Below are 20,966 nucleotides of genomic sequence, written 5' to 3'. Positions count from 1 at the left end.
GATCTTATATAAACCTGCCGTTTTCTAATTTGGCTTTACTTTCTCTATTTATTGTAATGCTAATTTCTATTTGTATTTTTATTAATTTTCAATTTTAAATGCATTCCAATTTCCAATATGAGTTACGGTCATTGGTTCAGTTCAAGTGTTCAACTTCAACCCAGCTGCGTTGAACTATCAACCCCTTTTAGGGTTCCATGAAACTCCGGGGTTCTACGAGCAGTCTAGAATTAAAACAACATACAGAATAACACCAGGAGACAGATGATGATATATACACACATCGCCTTCTTAATTCTGATTATTTCACAGAGAGCAACGCTAAGGGCTTAATTTAATCCACATGCTACATGACGGGGCTGCCAAACCACGACGATAAACTGTACAAATATAAATTTGTGGGTCGTTCATTGTCCCATGAGGTCTCGTAAACTAGCCAAGGAGGACATTGATGACATCATTCCAACAAATGTCCAACTACAGCAGAGCAGATTATCCACCCAAATATATATCTCATGACAGAGATCTAGAGAGAGAGAGAGAGAGAGATTTTACAGTTCTAATCCGAATGATTTCTCAAATCCATACCAGAAAATTAACAGAGTCTGAACAAGTGCCAGAGTGATGTGGCAGAGAGACATACATTATTATTTGGCCTCCATTCTGTAAGGTTCCCAATGGGGAGTTTTCTTACTGAAGAACCTGCCCACCACCCTTGAATCTAATAGTTCAATTGTTTTTTCCGATTTGATGCACCTGGGCGTCTTGTATTGATTTACTGAGGACCCCTGAGAAACACAGAAATCCATGAGTGCGTCAAATGTCCCATGTTGCACCACCCTTATCTCCAATGGCCCAATTGACCTGTCTTTGCTTCTGCATCTCCTATACACGGAATCAAGTGACTGTTCCACTGTAGAGCAGCATTCCTCCATTATGCTCGGATTCAGCTCAGCTGCCTGCTGCTGCTGCTGCTGGTTGCCGTTCCCCTTCATCTTTAGCTCCCAAAACAGCACATAGTGGCCGGGGATGGAACATGTGTCGGCGTAGCTTGTGTACTCAGTGAGAAGGAAGCCCAATGGTTCAAGAAGGAGCTTTGCTTGTGTTACGGCCTTCAGGAGGTCCTCTTCATTCGTTTTGTCTGTGTCAATGCTCAAAACAACGTTGAGACGATGTACAAACCGGAACTGTGGGGCATTGTTGTGGAACCCTGTTACCTTTAGAATATCTCCCACTCTGTATCTGTAAAGGCCTGAACAGCAGAGGAACAGAATACACACATAAAACAAGGACTAATTAACTATGGTATATATGGGTCAGATTGTTTTGATTTAACAGCACTGTAAATGGTATTATTGCGTCCATTTCAAGGATATGAATTTGCATCGAAACGTGATTGGAGCTTGATACAAGAACAAAAAGGAAAAAAAAAAACATGGGACATGCATGTGGGTCAGACATGAAGAAGATAATCTCACCAGTAAAAGTGGTGACCACAAGTTCATAATAGTGACCGGGCTTCACTTGTACAAGATCAACGGCCTCCTCCTCCTCCTCTTCTTCTTCTTCTTCTTCTTCTTCTTCTTCCTCCCTTCTTAAGCCATTCCGATCTGAACCCCCGCCATTGCATTGGATTCCTTGTGTCACTGCAGCTTGATCGTGGTTTCTCTCTACAGGAAGAAACTCAAAGTAGGCCATGTTAGGGAGGAGGGTGTAGGAGACATCCGATGGTTCACTCAGAGGCTTGAGATTGATCCCAAAGTAGCACTCTGATGAAGCGTACATAGTTGAAACAAGAGGCAGGCCCCCACTGTAGAAATCAAGCGTTGGGATATACTGCGCCATGGACCCTGTAACTATAACGTCCACGTACTTTGTTCTAGGCCACAACCTCTTAATTATCCCTTCCCATGATTTCCCATTCCCAATACATTCGGATTCAATCAGATGAGCCAGTTCTGAATTGGGTTGCCTTAGAATGTCAGAAACAGCATTTCTGCAACCTGGGTCTGTAATCCAATCACTCACATGACCCGTCCTGATGTTTGAACATAGCTCCTGCCAATAATCCTCCAAGAATTTGATAGCTCGTAACAATGCTGATGCAAAAACTGCGCCCACCCGAAGGACCTCATCTCTCTGAATCAGACCGCATAATAATTGGCAGTACATGCTTTGTCTGCAATCCGAACACAGGATGGTTTCATCCGGGCTGGTGTAGACATTGAACCTGTTGAAAGGGCGGTTTCTGAAGTTACAGCTTTTGTAGTAGCTGGTTAGTACTGGCCTTGCCATCAAACCAGAGGGAGTTCTGATTTCTGGTTTGATAAACAGGAGGTACATCCCTTTTCCTTGGTCCAGGCCATCTACATACCTGAAATTGAAACTAATGCATGAGCATCATATTCATTACCAGAATTAAACAAGAAAGATGATACAGAGAAGAGCTTCGGTAAAACCCGGCTTTTACTGTAATCCTGTAATATACATACATATTCATGATTCAGATTAAAGCAATGGAAAAAGAAATTATATAAGAGAGGAAGCTCACTGGTTCATGACAGGCACCAGCAGGTTATATAAGAAGGTCTTCCTATCCAAGTCTTGGGCAGTGGACGGCATAATCTTTGGTTGTCCTCCAGAAGTTCCAGAGCTGCACGTACAAGAGACAAGTTTTAGATGAAATTCTGGAAAATTAAGAACTGGGTCTTAAAATTTATCAGAAATATGCCATGCCTTGTGAGGAGTTCTGTTATTTGTTGTGATGAAATGATCCTTGATGCCTCCCCGTTAGCTATTCGCTCAATATAGGGCTTGATGTCCTCGTAAGTTACAATGGGGACTTTGTTCTTGAATTGCTCCTTATCAAAGCAGCCTCCGAGAAAGCTCTTTAGATACTCTGTATCTGCATTTTGAGTTAGTATCTCCTCCAGTATCTGTTGTTGCACTTCATTCGCATTTGTTGTTAGGTCCTCCACAAGCTTCAAGCTGCCTTCTCCATCATTAGGATCACAGTGGAGTAACATCCTCAATAATCAAAAAAACCAGAACTCAAATTCAAAGCTCGACCCAGTAAATAATATCATCAATTGTCCCTTAACCCACAAAGTGAAAAACAAAACACTGTCAACGACCATAAATCCTAGGAGTGGCGGCCTTGGCCTCCTAAACTAAATAGAAAGCAGCCTTATCAGCTAAAAGCAAAACAAAAAAAAAGGTGCTTCAAGGACAGAGAAAGAGAGAGAGAGAGAGAATGACATAAGCCACCACCCAAGTACACTGCCCCTCTTATTAGGCTTACCCTCATATTTAAATCTCTCTCTTTCTCTCTCTCCCAATCAAGTTTCTGTTTCTCGGTAGCTGCTGACAGGAGTGGTGGAGGGATTTTGGAAATTGCTGCTTTTTAGAAAATAATAATATTGATTAAAAAACACAAGGAAATGTAGGGGAAGTAGAGTCTATAATATTAATGGTCCTACACACGTGGACCTGTCTGTTAGGGCTCTGATCAGATGCTTCCATCGTGGGTCAAATTCTATATATATATATAGCAATTTTACTTTCCAAGCTAGCTAGGAATACTTCAATTATAATGACATAAATAAACAGTTAAAAACTGATTGAGTAGTATCTTAGAATAAAGACTATGAAAAGTAGTTAAAAAGTAAGATGGATCAGCTTAAGCGGCAACTTATATTTTCAGCAATAAATGCTAGTGTCATACTGATACATCTAACACTAGGCAAATGGGATGGGGAAGATAAACAAATTTATACAATTAATTAATGATGAAATTCAAGTACCAATGACTGTAGGACACTGCAATTAATCAAATTAATTGGAAATCATGGAGAAACTTCCCTGCAGCTTGTACAGTATGAAGGAAGATCATGACAGGAATCTTCAAGGAAAACCTCTATTAGTGTCTAATCTGCTAGATAGTCAACGGTCTGCTTGCTTAAACAGAGATTTTTGGTGGCATTATACATGGGGGGAGAGAGAGAATGAGTTCTATCCAATCCTCTAAGAATATGAGAGTTTTCAAGCTACCCACTTGTAGTTAAACACTTAAACTTTGAAATAATAAGACTTCCTTATCTAGCCCTGTACACAATAGATTGTCAAACTTTGTAATATCATACCTCACCAATGTCCTACAATGCGGCTTAACCTATAGCTCTCTTCTTCTTCTTCTTCTTCTTCTACAGTCTGCAGGGTCACCCATCTTGGGCTGACAATCGAGATCAATATCCCTGGTTATCCGCCAGACAAAGAAAATAATGGTTGAAACTTAAAACTTCACTAATGGTTCATATAATCGTGCATGCGTTGTAATGTTCCAGCCCTTACTTGTTTTGATATTCAAAACTTGTACTGTTTAATTATTAATTAAGCTCTCCACACCATATATTGATGTTAATTAATTAAACAGTCTGTGTTGATTTGTAACATGGTTTATTAGCAGCAGACTGACATGTCGCCCAACAATCAACCTCATTAAAGTTGAACAGGTTCTACTGTTAGAATTGATTTCAATATATAATCTATGCAAATGTAATTGCCTGCTTTGAGATGAAGAAAAAAACAAGGTTGGTCGTGTATCATGTTTTGTGTCAAGGTCAAGGACCCCACCATATATAGAACCATCCAAATTATGAATGGGACAAGGTGATAGTCTGATTATATATAACTGGATTCAAAACCGGAAGAGATCGATCCTGCAAATAAACACCCAGTTAGCTTTGATATACAGACCGAAAGTCAAGGAAGCTTTTGCTTGGGTTTGATCCATGGAGCTAGAAACAAAGGGATTTCTAATTAAATGGAATTTCAGACCCTAGTGACTGGTGAGAGTACTGGTGCTCTGGCCTGAGGTAAATTCTCAACATTAATTTTCTGTGGAGTGTGGACATATATACAACCAGCCCTCCCTCCCATACCCTTCAACTCATGAAATTTCGATATCTAAATTCTAAAACACGCATCATCTCTTAATTAAGATCGATCCTTCCCATCTTTCAGAAAAAACAAAATCACAATAATGAAAATAACGTGCAAAGATAAAAACAATTAAACTTCTTTCTCTTTAGTACTGTTGTGTTTATAGTTTCTGGGTTGTGTTGTTAGTCTGTGTGTCGAGTGTCTTTGTTTGGCATTTCTGTTGTTTCTTTTGTTAGCTTTCGAATAACAAAGGAAGTCTAGAAGATGACAGTTGTTGTAGGGATGTTCTGTCCCACCGGCCGGGCAACTGGCCCCTGGTGGTGCCCAATACAAGCCACTGCCAGGTAACTTGCAGAGAGCCAGAGGGAATTAAAACTCATAGTCAAAGGTGGTATTAAGTTGGGGTGTTATGATGAATTAATTTCTTGATTATAATATTCATTACTACAACAAGGATAGCGGGATATGCTGGATTTGTTGTTGCAGGTTTTGGGGTTTATTTATTAAAATACAAAACATGAAAGGTGTCTAATGATGATGCCATAAATGACCATATATATGGACGAATTCTTTTTAACGCCATTATTTAATTAGCTTTTTGATGGCCTTATTAATTATTTCACTACTTTATTTTTTTATTTTTCGAAGTTAATCAAAGAAGTCAACAAAATAATAGGGAAAAGATAATTAAGGAATCTGGATTTCCACGCCATGAATTAAACATGCATTTTTTTCTTCATTTTGATAATTAATCAGGCATATATAACATACGAGAAGAGATAATAAAAAAGAAAGCTGTGTTTGGTTTGAAGGTAAAGGTAGGGAAAGGAAGGCTGTGTTTGTAAAAGTTTTCCTACATTTTCTTTTCTTTCCTTATTTTTTCCTTCAAATCAAACATAGCTTTAATTAATTTCATCCAATGCATCTCCCTCCCATGCGTAATAGGTAGGATATACATGTGTTGATTACTTGTTTATATAAATATATATATATATATGAGCATGCGTGCAAGTGGTAAAATATGATATGTGAATGTGGTAGTCGGGCTGTAAATTAATATAGACCGGCTATTGGTCCAATCTGATCTGATCTAATATGAATTCATTATAGATGGACCAGATATAATCCAATCCAATAATGAATATTTGGACCTTTAAGTCTGGAATGGCCCAATTCAACACTTATCGGTCCATCTAACCTATTCAAATTGGTTTTTGATTCGAATAAATCCAATCCAAACCCGGTCCATTTACACCTCTATGCGGTAGCTAAACTACGAATGTAGAAAGGCTTTAGCTAGTCAGATTGGTGTGACACCTGCATTAGTGCACTCATTGCTTATCATGTGCATAGAGAGTCTTCCCGCCAGATTGTGGTGTTTGTATTAAGTGTAATGTAGAACCAATTATACAACCAATGCAAACCAATTATATTGGTTGTTATTCTAACTAATTAACTACTCCCAAAGCCCTCTTTGAACTTATACTAAAAGTCATTTTATATATATTTGGCATCGATGCTATAGAAAATAGTGTTGTATATATGTGGGTTAGAAATATTGTTTTCTAAGAAAATGATATCTTTTTTTGTTTAGAAACGTTGTTGTTAGCAGTAGAATATTTCCTGGGGCAACAGCAACATCTTTTGTTTGGTACCAGTGCTCCATATCTGTTTCAGCACCGGTACCCATTATAGAAAGTCCACGTCACTGCCACATCATGTCCTCATTGGTAGCAACAATCTCCAAATTGAGGAAACGTCGAATCCAATATTTCCCTAGACCACGCCTTCTCGATTTCCAAGGCGTGGTTTAGAGCACCGTTTTTATGAAAAAACAATTCCAAACATACTTCCATTTTTTAGAGCACCAATTTTTTCAATGTAGCACTAATATGTCACCATTTTCTGAAACAACAACATTGATGCCAAACACCGCCTTTATTTCATTTGGCAACATTTTTCCCCTCCTTTAAAACAAAAACGAACTCCTTAAAACAACTCTAAAAGCAAATATCATAGACCTTAATTGCTCTTAATCAAATCTTCACTCCCAACCAAAACCCTAGGCAGAAGGAAATATCCTTTTTAATTGCCTCCGGTAAAAGCTAAAATGCCCTAGGTAGATTCACCCATTTAAAATGCTTGACCAAATCCACACCCCATTTAAAATATTAGCTGCAGCATCAAACTAATCAAAGGCATCTCTAGCTCGTGCAAATATATACAAAATAAAAAAGTTATTAAAAAAAAAACTACTTCAACTTGAAGATGTAAAAAGCTAGATCCCTTACATATCACACCTACTATTTGCCACTTCTCAACATATCAAAGTAACAAAGAGAAGAAAAGAACGAAAAGTAACAAGTGGAGTCCCTAGAAAGTCATCAAAATCTCTTCAGGAGACCGAATAAATATTAAACAGCCAAATTAAGAAAAGGTGCATGAGTGCATCAATAAAAAGCAGATTACGTTTAACCAAAATCACCACCACAAGCACACGGTTTCGCCTTTTCATGGTTAACACCTTTAGACAGAGGGTCTTATTAATTTACTTGGAAGATGGGAAGAATATTATTTGTTATTTCATATTTGTTAGGGATTCAATTGGTTCTATTCTAATTAAACAGCCAATCCCTGAGGCTCAGTTTGGAAAGAGTACAAATACAAATATTTATACAATATGAATACATACAAAATAATATACAATACAAGGTTTTGCACTCTACATGTTTATATTTGTTCTCCTTCCAAACTAAGCCTAATAAAATTAAACAACCAGTGGTAATTAACCATAAATTAATCTAACTAATGAGACATTATTAACTAATTTAATGAAAAGGGAAAAAAAAGAGAGAGAGAGATTGTTCGATCAAATTAATCCAAGTAATTACCCGACCAAATAAATGGAGCTTAGGCCGGAATGGATGGGTTGGTTAATTTTCCATGGATTGGATAGAAATAATTAAGGGAATCTACATCATATTATATGGAGGTAAGCAGCAGATGAATTGGGCTAGCTTGATCCATACACTACATTAATTAATTAATTAAGGACTGGGGGTTGACATCATTTAATTTGTTCCCAAGATGCCAGCTTAATGAGTTGAAATTAAAAAACCTGCAACTGCAAGTAGTGTTGATATCATATTACAGACCCTTCTTCTGTCTTCACCCACTTTATCCAATCCATTGACACACCCACACACACACCTCCTACCACCTTAAGTCAAGCAAATATCACTAGATCCGAGATAAAGGGCAGTATCAAATATTAAAAAGCAGGGAGAAATTAAGAGAGTAAAGCAAGTTGTGTGGTGGTGAAGGGTAGAGGAAGGAGAACCCATTCTCATTTCATGGCAATTGGCACATGAAGAGAGGCTAGGGTACAAATTAAAAGGAATAGAGAAAATCCAAAAAGGTGGAGTGGAGAACATGGTAGCAAGGAGAACCCATTCTCATATCTCATTTAATTTTAATGGGCATTTACCAACTAGGACCCAGATCCAACTTCGAAATCCCATAAATACAATAACCTATTTTGCATGTTATATCCAGTATCCATATCTAAATATTAATTGTTTCTCCCAGAAAAAGCACATGAGCTTTTCAGTTTCGTATGAAGATGGAGAAGAAGATGCACATGCAGAGATTAACATGTTTGAAATATACACAAATTAATAATTGATATATATATATATATAGCTAGATATGGTGGCAACTATTAGGAGCTGTTTGTTTCATTACAATTACATTGTAATATGTGGTCCTTCTGCTCCTGCTCTTGCACGAGTTCATGGGATAATTTTGGTTGTTTTATATCATTTTTTTCTACTTTTTAATTTATTTATATTTGTTGGGTCCCACTCACCAAGCTGCAGGTCTTTTTAGACTTTTAGTTTTAGGTAGGCGGTGTTTAAACCTGGCCGGCCCTATTTATTTCTTTTGATCCAAGTCTCCATACAAACCGAGATGGGCCCTTAGTCCACACCACATAAAGATGGGCTCGGCAGAGTGTAGCAAGGGCATTGATTAAGAAACAAAACAAAATCCACATACTCGGTTGCAGTTGTCATGGATACAACTTCATTAAATTTAGAGATTTAAAATTACAGTAATTATCCTGTTCAGGCAGATAGGCAGTTTGATTAGACAAAGCCCAAGGGGGAGGACTATGATATCCCAAATAACAACACCAGAAATGGGTTTAACAAACTGCAACCGATTGGGCAAATCCTATCAGCAGATGTATGAACCATGAGCATAACAAAAAGAAACAGATTAAAAAAATATTTAGGGTCCGTTTGGTTTATAATTGGAATTAGAATCGGAATAATCTTTTCACTTCACCTATTTGGTTCAGTCTCAAATCGGAATCGGAACCAAAATTGGCTGGAATGGATTCTCATTCCTACGGGAGGGGGAGGGATTGTCATTCCACCATGAATGGGAATGGGATTCCGATTCCACCCAACCAAACAGTTGGAATTGGAATGGACCATTCCGATTCTAATTCCAGACCCCTTTTTCCCGTAAACCAAATAGACCCTTAAGGTCTTCTTGGCAATGGTTTCAACCCTCCTTTGATCGAACAGTCGAACTGTCCAAACAGTCATCCAGACGTGATTCCAGGTTCGGTTTGGCTAAAACCCAATATTTGGTTAAAACTTGTTGACTTGGTCAAAAACTGTCTGACCTGGGAGGTTGAATTAACCCATTCAACCTGATCACTAGGTTATGGGTTTGTATACACTCGATGTATGTGCAAATTTCAGGAGGTTATATTTTTGTAGTTGGGGTGATCTTTTTAGCCATAAAAAGCCATTATCAAAAGGGGCAATTTTGTTCCATCCAAGTATTGACAATACCCACATAGGAAATAGGTATCACTTCCCCAAATAGGAAATAGGTATCCCATTGACTAACTTCCCCCCCCCCCCTCTCAAAATCAAGAAGAAGAAGAAGAATGGGTCCTAAGTTCAACTTCCATTGCTCCTTGGAACAGGGAACACATAGTCCTTACCTGCACAACAAAAGATAGACTGACTATTTCTGGCCACTAAACCATAAGATCCTAAAGATGAAGATATAGTTCCCCGTCACAGTTTGGTTTGATATTTTCCCCTAATTTGGGGTTTCCAAGAAATTTCTCTATGCAACAAATCAGTGGTGATAACATCCTAAAGTTGAAGATTAGAATCTAGAAAGAACCTAAGGCTATGTTTGGTTGCAATGCAAATATATTTGCACTGATGCAAAACCATAGCAGTACAAATTATTTGAGTGTAAATTCTGATCTATTTTTGTTTCAAATTTTAGCTTATTTTGTTTGATTGCAGTACAAATGAAGTAAATTAAGACACAAAACAGAATAAAATGAAATCCGAAACAAAATTAAACCAGAATTTGCATTTTTTTATATTTGCACTCCCATGCATTATTTGTACTAGTGCAAATAAAATTGTAGTGCAACCAAGCACAGCCTAAGCAAGTGAGAGATCCTTACTATTAAAATTCCTCTTATTCCTGACATACTAAATATAATAAAACTATATAGAAAATCAAGAGAAACCATTATAACTACTTAGAGGTGTCGATGGACCAGGTTTGGGTTGGGTCCTATCTGAATCAAAATCAATTTTGGATGAATTGGATAGACCAATAAGACATAACGAATTGGACCAGTCCAGACTTAATGGTCCAAAATATTTATTGGATTGGGTTGGACCTGATACATCCATAATGGGTTTATATTGGACTGGGTTAGATTGAATTCATATCCGGTCCATTGATAGAATATAAGAGTACGAGTTTCAATGGACCAGGTTTGGATTGGACCGAATCTAAATTGAAACCAATTTCAGTTTTCAGGGCCTGCCTGCATACCTAAGTTGCATCTCTATTGCTTTTAGCTTAAATCTAAAAGAAGACAGCTTAGGTGGTGTTTGGCATCGATGCCGTTGTTCCAGAAAATGGTGATACATCAGCGCCACGTTGGAAAAATTGGAGCTTCAGAAAACGGTAATATGTTTGAAACTGTTTTTCCATAAAAAACAGTGCTCCAAGTCATGTCTTGAAAATTGGGGAGGCATGGTTTGGAGAAACGCTGAATTCGATATTTTTTCAAATTGGAGCTCGTTGCTACCAATGAAAACATGATGTGACAGTGACGTAGACTTCCTATAATGGATACCAATGCTGAAAACAGATCTGGAGCACTAATACCAAACAAAAGGTATCGCTTTTGTCCCAAAAAACGTGGCAGCAGCATTTCCAAACCAAAAAAAAAAAAGAAATACCCTCTTCCACACATATAGACAGCACCGTTTTCTCAGCATCGATGCCAAATATAAACTTAATTCGACAATAAAAGAATTGTCGTTGCCGCTATTTAATACTAACCCTTAATCCAATCGAAATTTGTGACTGAACCTATTTATTCAAAGCCCCAAGACAAAGAGTTATCTGAGTTTCTCAAGACAAGTAATTTGGGAAAAAGGTTTCCAAACATGCCAAGTAGGGATTTCAACCAACAACCTAAAACAACACATGGATTCTTTACCCACTCCAACTCCAAGTCTCCAATCCAACATTATTGGCCTTGCTCTACTTCTATAACATGGTGTTTGGAAGCGTGGGTGCTTTTTGGGACCGATTTAAAAAAAAAAAAAAAAAACATATGCTTCCAAGATCCTTTTTTCACAAAAAAAAACGCTTCTACCATGTACGTAGTGAGCAACAGTATGCTGTTTGGTAAGGTGATTTTTATCACTGTTTTTCATGTATGTGCTGACAGGTAAGCACCACATAGGATATATATCAGTCAACCGTTGAGGGAAATGGTTCACCGATTTGGTGTTTCATGTATCGGTGGGATCCCAATTTTCAAGGCATGCCCATTTTTTTAATAATCGACTGAACCAAACAATGAGATACATGGGCATTGTTGAAACGCCTATGTGGATCCGATGTGGCACCGTTGTTTTGAAAAACGACCACGGTTCCAAACATCCCCTAAATTATGATTCGGTTGATATGGCAGTTGGCACTTAGGAAGTTACAATTACAGCTGAAGTTGCTGACCTGAATGACGAATTGGCATCTCCTGCCAACAAAATGTGTTCCAACATGATCGGACACCACAAATTTCACCATGAGACTGGGAATCACCATGTATGAGATGTGTGGTTAAGATCATGTTGGAAGGGTGTTGGAACATATTTTGTTGGTAGGAGATCACTACTCCTGAATGACTTATTATTTTATCCAACATTTTCGAACCGCTGTTATCTCAGATGGTCGGACCGTTTGGGCCAGGAACTGTCCAAGCAATTGGTGGTTCTGTTTTACCCCAAACTCAGTCTTTGGCAAAAACCGTTGAATCGGTTAACGACCCATTGATCCGAGCGTTCGATTCGTTTGACCCAATCAATGGTTTTTTATCATTTTTTATTTTAATGTTTTGATAGAACGTATTGTCCATTCAGACTGGACAGTCAAACCATCGACCCGGAAACCAGTGGCTATAATGATTCCAGTTATAGGTCCTTTTTTAAAACATTGGTTTTGTCTTTTAGTAGATAAAGTATAATTAGATAAAAAAAAGAAAATCAAATTAAAGGTATAGTAATCTACCCAACTTCAGCTTCAGCCATTAAAGAGCCCCTAACCTCATTAAAATCTTATTCACTAAAAGACAAAGCAATAAACTTTTCAGTTCAGCCAAGGAATTGGGAATTGCTAGACTTGTGCACTTGCATTCAGGGGTTTCACTAGTAAAACCGTGAACAAGTTCCATGCTATGAGCAAAGAAGACCAATGGTTGCCGTAGGCCCTGCAGTTTTTGTAATGGGGCTACAAAGGCAGCTGAGCACCTTGCTAGCACTGCTCCTCCTCTAGGCTCTAGCTCCACGAATTTTGTATATTTCCCATAATTTTGTGATTTAATTGTTGTAATCTAGGTTTGAATTCTTAACTTGCTTTGCATTTTATGATGCATGTGAGCGTTTCAGTTTAATTTACAACCTTCTTCGACTTCCTTGTAGTTGAAAGTTTTGGTATCACAAAATATAATTTAAAAAAGATCCTGATGGTGCGCAATCTGATCACTCCTACCTGGCGACGGACGAGATACCTGTGAAGAAAAAGGATCCCTGGGGAGCTTTCCCGGCGGGAATACTTCGATGCTTAAGTTAGTAGCAGGAAGAGAGTTGTAGAGCAGAGCAAAAAGGGTTAGAGTGCAGATCACGCAAGTTACCTTTGCTCTTGGGGGTCGGAGCTCTTATATACCGATGTCCTATCAAATCAGGCATAACCGCCTCTGATTCTCTGCCGCAGCCGTTACTTGCCAGGGCTGAGCTGGTGGGCGCAGGTAACCATTGCAGAGTATGGCCCTCGCTAGGTAAGGGACACCTCTCAGGGTTGGCAGGCACGACGCCGCTTGACGAGAGACGTGGGTGCAGTCTTCAAATGTGGCAGGTACGGTTGTCAGGTAGGAGATCTTCCTGTGATACGTCGAGCTGCTCTGCCCCGAGCTACCCTGTGCCAAGGTGCTTCTACCGAGGTGGCCTACTTGAGTTTGGTCGAGCGAGTTTACTCTTACGAGGCTCTCGAGCTCAACCCGAAGCACCTTGAGCTCGGGAGATTTCTGTCTTGGAAGAATCTTATCTCGGGGTAATCGGAGTGTCATCTTATAGCGAGCTGCCACGCTGGATCTTGGCGGACTAGTTGTGCTGAGTTGTCACTTATGTTGAGTCACGTCCACGTGTCCTCTTATGATGAGGTTGGGTCAAATCACCCTCCATCAGATCCAACACAAAAAGAGTGCTATTTGGGGGCACCAACATAATGGAGGCAGTCAATCAATATAGATTATTCTTCTGATATTTCACTTAAATCTAACAAAGAACCTATGGACATATAAGAAATGTATCCAATTGATTGTTGTTAGTAGTTAGATTCAATGGCAACTTTTAAAATGAAATTCATGGGCCGGGGATGATGGAATGGGAAATGATACCTTGCAAGACCGTGTTCCCACAGTCCCTTGCACCCTTGCATTGAGAATATCTCCCCGTGAAAAAAAAAATAATACAAGTACAAAGATATTCCCAAATCCCAATGCAAGGCTGCAAGGGACTGTACGAACGGTGTGAGCACGGAAGTTGATCTCATGAAATATATGGTCATTGAAAACACAGCCTTTAAAAATGAAATTTCTCTACTTTCTAGATTGGAACAGATCAAGCCTTCAACAAAGTATGACATGCACTAGGAAGACCATCTCATTTTCCTTGGCATCATGTTATCCTGATTCCTGATGGCACTAGTTTTTGTTGAACAGCAGAAACAACAGGAAGCAAATTGTGCAAAGTAAATCAGTTCTCATCTACTGATCCTCCCCACTTCCGGATACGGTTCTCAGCTTCTGAAGCCTGCAAATTCAATTATAAGAAAAAAAAAATTATTTTCATCACTTACTGTAACAAGTACTAACTGGTATTTCATATAACAAGCTCTGGCGGAATTTCTCAATACAAATATCTTCTTAAGAAGAGAAAATTTATTCACTACATGGAAAGGATGGAGTTATGTTTTTGTAGACCAAGTATGATTAAAGATAAAGCATATAAAAAGTGAAGAGAGATTCTATCTAAATTGTGGAACTCTTTGATACTCACCTCCTTATTCCAGTCAGTGTATAAAGTAATTGCCACTAATATCATGGTCTGTAAAACAATGCCACCTATCATCCCTCCCCAAATGCCCTGCAACTCCAAACATGAAAGAGAAAAAGAAAAATCATAAAATCTTCCAAAACCTGATGTATGTAATAAAAAAAGAAAATCTTTCTAGTTATATAATCCAAACACTCTTAGTATTTCACCTCAGCCCCAAAGTTAAATTTAAACCCCAAAACTATGCCAGCAGGTAAGCCAACAAAGTAATAGCACCCAATGTTGATATAAGCTATGAGAGCTTGCCATCCAGCTCCAATAGCAACCCCTGAAAAGAAAATTAAACCAAGAAAGCAGAGTACATTGAACAAATTAGTAATCACAGTTGCAGCAAAAAAAAAAAAAAAGTAACCACAGACTAACTTAACTTTAATAAACCTTTGATAAATCCTCTTCCAAATACATACACAAAAGTAACTCATCAAAACAGAGTATTATTCTCATACTCTGCTCACCCATGGGTTTCCTAAGAACTCTGGATACTAGGATGATATAGATGAATTTTCTGGACCCTTTCTCCCTGCTTACTTTTCCCTTTTACAACAATTCAATAAAACTGGACTCCTACAACTACCGAATTGTAGTTTCTACCCTTATCTTTGTAAACATAAACTGTAGAGTCACCATTTTCCTAAAGCATAACATATGCATGGCTAATCTGTTGTCTTACCAATAACAAGACCCAGAGGCCCAGATATATAAATGTTTGATGTCATAGAGAAAACCAGAAAGCACAAATCCATAGAATATAATGCCCTTACAAATGCTACACGTGTCCAGGATGTATATCTTCAGAAGAAAATAATGGAAAAATAACAATTTTTCATACTTACCAGACAAGACTGGTTGAAGACTATTCAGAAGCACAGTGGCTCCTAGCAAAAGTGCAAGCTTGCTAACTTCTTTCATGACTTCAATGTTGCTAGTAAACAGAACAGGAAAATTGAATCTTGTTGTCAAGACCAAAATCATGCATAACACTCCTATTGACAAAGATGTGGCAGACACCACAGCTACTGCGAATTTTGCTGCTTGAGGGTTACGGCTTCCAAGCTCATTTGATACTCTCACACTGTGAAGCCAACCATGGAAAGATTTTCATGAAGAGGTAATATTAATGAATGTTTTCATGCAAGAGGCAATCAGGCAACATATACTCTAAACCCAACTATGCTAAATGGTAGACAAGATTGACTGTTTTGGTTCATTGTTTTATTTGTCATGTGGCTGTTCATAGCATGTATCTCTTGCATCCTATTCTACAATTGGAGTTTGACAATCTTGGTCATTTGACTGAGATTTAAGTGTTGTATGATTCACAAAGGTAAACATGCTGAGATAGATCTTAAGAGCACGATTTGTATTTGATTGCGCAGATAATTCTGGTTGGGTTTGGCACTAAGATTCTGGTGAAGCAATCATAAATGAAAGTGATGAGTTGCAGGAACCCTTATAATTTATATTGTTTTCAAATCAAGGTCCCCATAATCAATATGTGATACAGGAGAACCCAAACAAGAAACATGAAAACTGAGCTTTCTAAAATAATTATAAACTTTTATGGAAATTTTACAGAATGAGCCAGACACAGGACATTGCGACCAGGGTTCAAATCTTGGAAACAGCCTCTCTGTATGTGCAGGGTTAAGGCTGTGTACATTTGCCCCTCCCCAGACCCTGCATTGGCGGGAGCTTCCTACACTTGACTGCCCTTTTGGACACACACAGGACATGGCTGGAGTTTCATTGTCCTAATCCTATCCTAAAGCAAATTGGGAACAGATTCTCATAATGGAACAGAAGAGTCTTACTTCTGAAGAAAACAGAAACAAATTAATACAAAAAAGGAACTCACATTACTGTTTACAGAGGGGAATAAAAAGAACAGAAGAGTCCTACTTCTGATGTATGTCATTTTTTTTATAAATTGCATTAATTAATATCCAAAAAGTAATTGTTTTGAAAGACAGATGTATCTCACCTCAGCTCAACCCAACAAAATCTTATCCCAACTATTTGGGATCAGCTACGGGTACCCTATTCTGTGTAGCTTATAGAAATTTCTAAAAGAAGGCCATTAGCCAATGTTGGTCTCAGCTATCTGAGGTCAAGAGTTCCCTGTAATTATTAATTTTTATCCAATAAACACTAGCCCTGCTGTACTAGTGTTTATGTTAACCATCAAAATAATAAATTAAAAAGAAATGAGGGAAAAGGAAAGGAGGTGTTGAACCTTATGGCAGCATTGAATCCCAACCCAATCATTGCATCCCATCCATTTATGCTCATGCTGTTAAAAACAAAGAAACAAAAGGAGATTCTTATTCTAAGTAAAGAAGGTAGAATTAACAAATCATAAAGAATAAAAACCCATTCAGAGACCTCAGCTAACAGCTTAAGCTTTTAGGTTGAATGGTTACTTGAGAAGTCTCAAAGAAAGATATGATTAAGCTCGAAATGTAAGGTTTTTCTTCTTAGGTTGTTGGAGTCGGTTCAGTACAATTACAGGTAAAAAATACTGTAATTGGACAACCATGAAATCAAGCGGGATTATAATTTATAAAGAACTCACCAGATGGAAAGGGCATCAACTGGTACCAATGGATTGGTTAGATGTCCTGTTATTGTTATTATTATCATCAAGTACCAGAACTGCAGACTGCCACATCGTGCAATAAAACTATATCAGGAACAGGAATAGAGAAAGAGAGAGGGAGAGGGAGAGAGAGAGAGAGAGAGAGAGAGTACCATAACATCACGGCAGAAGCCAAGGAAAGCTTGATAAATCCCCACAGGTCTGCAAAGGCTTGCAAAGAGAAACCAGTCCAAGCTCCACCCGACTTGGATATGAAAATGTACATCGACTGACCAAAGATGTTGATCCACCATGAAAAGTTGAGACTCACTGCCGCACCGATCAAACCCCACCCCAGTTTAAATATTACCAACCAACTAATCAGTACATGTACCACCAGAACGATAGCTGCAACGCAAGCCATCACCATGACTTTCCTTTGAGCTTGCAAGAACTTCTGTATTGGAAAGTTCAGGGCATATGCAAACAATTGAGGAAGCATCCAAGTGGCGAACCTCCCTGTGTGCCATGAAATTCATCCGTCATGTTTTAGTTAATCCTGCTGGACTCATTTCAGGTTATAGTTCATCAAAATGTTGATGCATTTGATAGAATTTTTTATCTATGATTACACCCTTGCATGACTGTGGGGCATATTAGTCTCTGAAAGAGAGAGAGAGAGAGAGAGAGCACTCACCAGCAGCATCAGCGATCTCGACAGTCTGTCCCATGAGTATGAGGATGGGAGCAGAGAAAACATATATTGGAACCAAAAGAAGAGCAGTGCAGAGCAAAATGAGCCATGATCTTTGCATGTAAATTCCCAGCATCGTAAACTTCCCTGCTCCAAATGCTTGCCCACACAATGTCTCTAAAGCACTCCCCATTCCCAACTACAATAACATCATAAATAAACACTCACACATACACATGAGGATGAGGAGAGAGAGAGAGAGAGAGAGAGTTACCATAAGCCCGTAGCCAAATCCGGCTACTACAGAGTTTGCGACAGAAAAGGCGGCGAGCTCAAGCGTTCCCACATGTCCAATGAAGGCCTGAGTGATGGCACCAAGCGAGTACTGACATATCATTGTGAATATCGCTGGCCCTGCAATCTTCCAAAGCTTTTTAGACTCTACGCTCACCCGCCGGAGCAAGAGCAACCCAGACCCAGTATTACCACTGGCGGTAGTGTTGGGTTTATCCTCTTCAAGGAGTGGAGTTTCCATTGATTTCTAACAAACAAACAAAAAAAAATTCCCTACCTCCAACAGTCCAACTCCAAGGCTCCAACAAAAAAAATTTCCAACTGTGTTCTCTAGGTGGTTCATCTTGATCACTTATTTATCAACATCGTGTTGACTGTTGAGTGGTTAACTTACCATATCGAATATGATGCGTCTTGCTTCAACCGTCGACAGCCGTTGCAACAGTTGACGAATTGGTGGAACCTTGGCGTTGAAAGAGCAGCAGCACGCGTCCCTTTTATACTTAATTGTATCCCAAGGACTAAAAATTGTTAACAGACGTTAAGTGGTATATAGAAGGACAAAAATGCCCTTTTATGTGTCAATCTATTTTTCTTTATTAATCAATCGCATTGAATTCACCTTATACAAAGTCCCTTTTGTTGTTATTGCCACTCATCTCTTTACAATCTCATAGTTGGAGAAGATCGTTGCCGTCGGAGGTAATTGACAAAGAATAGAAGAATATTCAAAATTGTGATTTATATTTATAATCTCCAACGAGAAGAAAATGAAGAATAAGAGAAAAGACCAGATTCTTCTAAGATTTCTAACTTGTGAGTCTTTTTTGGTCCATTTCCATTTCCAATTACTTTAATTTTATGAAATTCTAAAAGAAAATCGGCAATAGCTTCAGTTTAGATGGTGAGCCTCTGCTAATTAGATGGTAAACTCACCAATCATTGATCTGGGATTCTATTTACTGTTTCTCTGGTTTAATCCCAAGGAAGAAATGAGTAGTGTCTTCCAAAGGGTAATTTGGAATTTTGAAATGTTTCAATTCGCATAGGACATGTAGTAAATTGGCAGTTTTCGAAAGTTCAAATATTGCAATGACATGTTTTGAAGTTTGGATACTAAATTGAGACTAACCCTAAAATATAAGTTAATAATGTTGAATTTTTTCTTATTTTTTTAGATTTTGAGAGAGGGAAAAGTTGGTAAATTGGATTTTGATTCTCATTAACGAAAATATACATATTCTTTTTTCTAATTTATGTAGGGTTTATAGAAAATTTATTTTTTCAATTAGATAAATAACTTTCCTAATTGAAAGAAAATTGTCAACAATTAAATGAGACAAAATTATAACATTTAATAATGATTTTTTTAAGACTAAAACAGTCATTTACTTTAAAAATGCTCCTAAACTCTTAAACTCTTGGAATTTCAATTTTCATTACCTCTCACAGTTAGGAGCCATAAACGTAAGGGACAAGCTTGAAATTCCCCACTTTCAGCTTTCAGGAGACGTAGAATTATCCACCGGCATGGTCCAGGCTATCATCTTGGTTGCCGCCGTGAGAACCATACAGGTTCTTAGGGCGTTTTGAGATGGCTCAAACTGCCCAAACCTACTAATTAAGAATAAAGGTCCGGTGATCTCTAATGATCAGTTTGGAAGGAGTATAAATGTAAATTTATAAAATATAAAACCTTATATTTTATATTTTTTTTGTATGTATTTATATTATACGTATTTGTATTTGTATTCTGAGCCTAAAATGCAACATTACTTGAGTGGATTTTGCCAATGAAAATACAAAAATGGGGTTTATAATTATCACATGCCAACCACCGGAATATGACGGGCAACTGACAAAAATGGGGTTTATAATTACCGCATGCCAACCACCGGAATATGACGGGCAACTGACAGAGATATGCTATTTTTCATGTTTTCAAAATTTAGGTAATTTAAAATTTTAAGAATACTTTTAATTAATTATGAAATACTATAGAGGGGCATTATAAATAATTTAACCTTGATACTCCATTTCCTTCTTCCGGAATGAATCCCACTCCAACTACGAGTTGAAAGCAAGTCTTAGATACCAATAATTTCTATGCTAGTAGGGGTGGATTCGAGCCGAGTCGAGCCGAATAGTATTAGGCTCGAGCTCAGCTGGAGACTATTCTACAAGACTCGAGCTTGGCTCGGTTCGGCTCATTTTATATTTTACAAAGAATTTTGTTATATATTTTTATAAATATTTTATTATAAAATTATAATATTTTTATTATATACATATATATATATATATAGATTATTTTCTATAATTTTATTTTATATATATATGTATATATTTGAGCCGATTCACGAACCAAGCTCGGCTCGTTGCCACCCCTATATGCTAGCAAGCATCGATTTCGACGCCTCACCAAATTTCAGTGTTCAGTGTCATTTTTGTCTCTTGATGGATTTATGTATAAAGGGTTGTATCACATGCTTGCTACTAAAATTTCTTAAACTACCCTTATGGTTTAGCTAATTGACTAAGTGTACCCTTATTGTTTGAAAATTGACGGATGTTACCTCTACTATTTTTGACAATTCTCTAAACATTATCAGGGCCATTAAACATGGACGGAAAAATGCAAAATGACCATTTTACCCTTAAATTCAATTGGATGGAGCCACTGACAGTAGCGGAGATCTGAGAGGAAAAAAAAAGATCTCTTGCATTG

The 20,966-nt window shown here is 38.0% G+C and overlaps 2 protein-coding genes across 4 annotated transcripts; both read right to left on the bottom strand.

The window, feature by feature from the left end:
* Positions 1 to 549: 549 nt before the first annotated feature.
* Positions 550 to 3,285, bottom strand: LOC104592721 (indole-3-acetic acid-amido synthetase GH3.17-like). Its single transcript, XM_010252181.3, has 4 exons — positions 2,737 to 3,285; positions 2,552 to 2,653; positions 1,479 to 2,374; positions 550 to 1,252 (listed from the first exon to the last, which is right to left on the bottom strand). The coding sequence occupies exons 1-4, from the start codon at positions 3,024 to 3,026 to the stop codon at positions 648 to 650; spliced, it is 1,893 nt and encodes a 630-aa protein (XP_010250483.1). The 5' UTR covers positions 3,027 to 3,285; the 3' UTR covers positions 550 to 647.
* A 9,560-nt stretch (positions 3,286 to 12,845) lies between these two features.
* LOC104592720 (protein DETOXIFICATION 33-like) lies at positions 12,846 to 18,719 on the bottom strand. Of its 3 annotated transcripts, XR_016083514.1 has the most exons (10): positions 18,219 to 18,711; positions 17,948 to 18,143; positions 17,424 to 17,769; positions 17,248 to 17,334; positions 16,909 to 16,965; positions 15,509 to 15,747; positions 14,825 to 14,943; positions 14,619 to 14,705; positions 13,196 to 14,372; positions 12,846 to 13,116 (listed from the first exon to the last, which is right to left on the bottom strand). XR_016083514.1 is itself a non-coding variant. In XM_010252180.3 (9 exons), the coding sequence occupies exons 1-9, from the start codon at positions 18,477 to 18,479 to the stop codon at positions 14,316 to 14,318; spliced, it is 1,449 nt and encodes a 482-aa protein (XP_010250482.1). In that variant the 5' UTR covers positions 18,480 to 18,711; the 3' UTR covers positions 12,846 to 14,315. The 3 variants fall into 3 exon arrangements, 2 of the variants coding, with proteins under 2 accessions (XP_010250482.1, XP_088755895.1); XM_010252180.3 differs by having other exon boundaries at positions 12,846 to 14,372; XM_088899769.1 differs by lacking the exon at positions 16,909 to 16,965 and having other exon boundaries at positions 12,846 to 14,372; positions 18,219 to 18,719.
* Positions 18,720 to 20,966: the final 2,247 nt, after the last annotated feature.

The sequence above is a fragment of the Nelumbo nucifera genome, chromosome 3 (assembly GCF_055504915.1).
Source record: "Nelumbo nucifera cultivar China Antique chromosome 3, China Antique-T2T, whole genome shotgun sequence".
NCBI lineage: Eukaryota > Viridiplantae > Streptophyta > Magnoliopsida > Proteales > Nelumbonaceae > Nelumbo > Nelumbo nucifera.
Note: the sequence above shows the minus strand (reverse complement) of the source record. Positions and strands in the feature narration are given on the sequence as shown.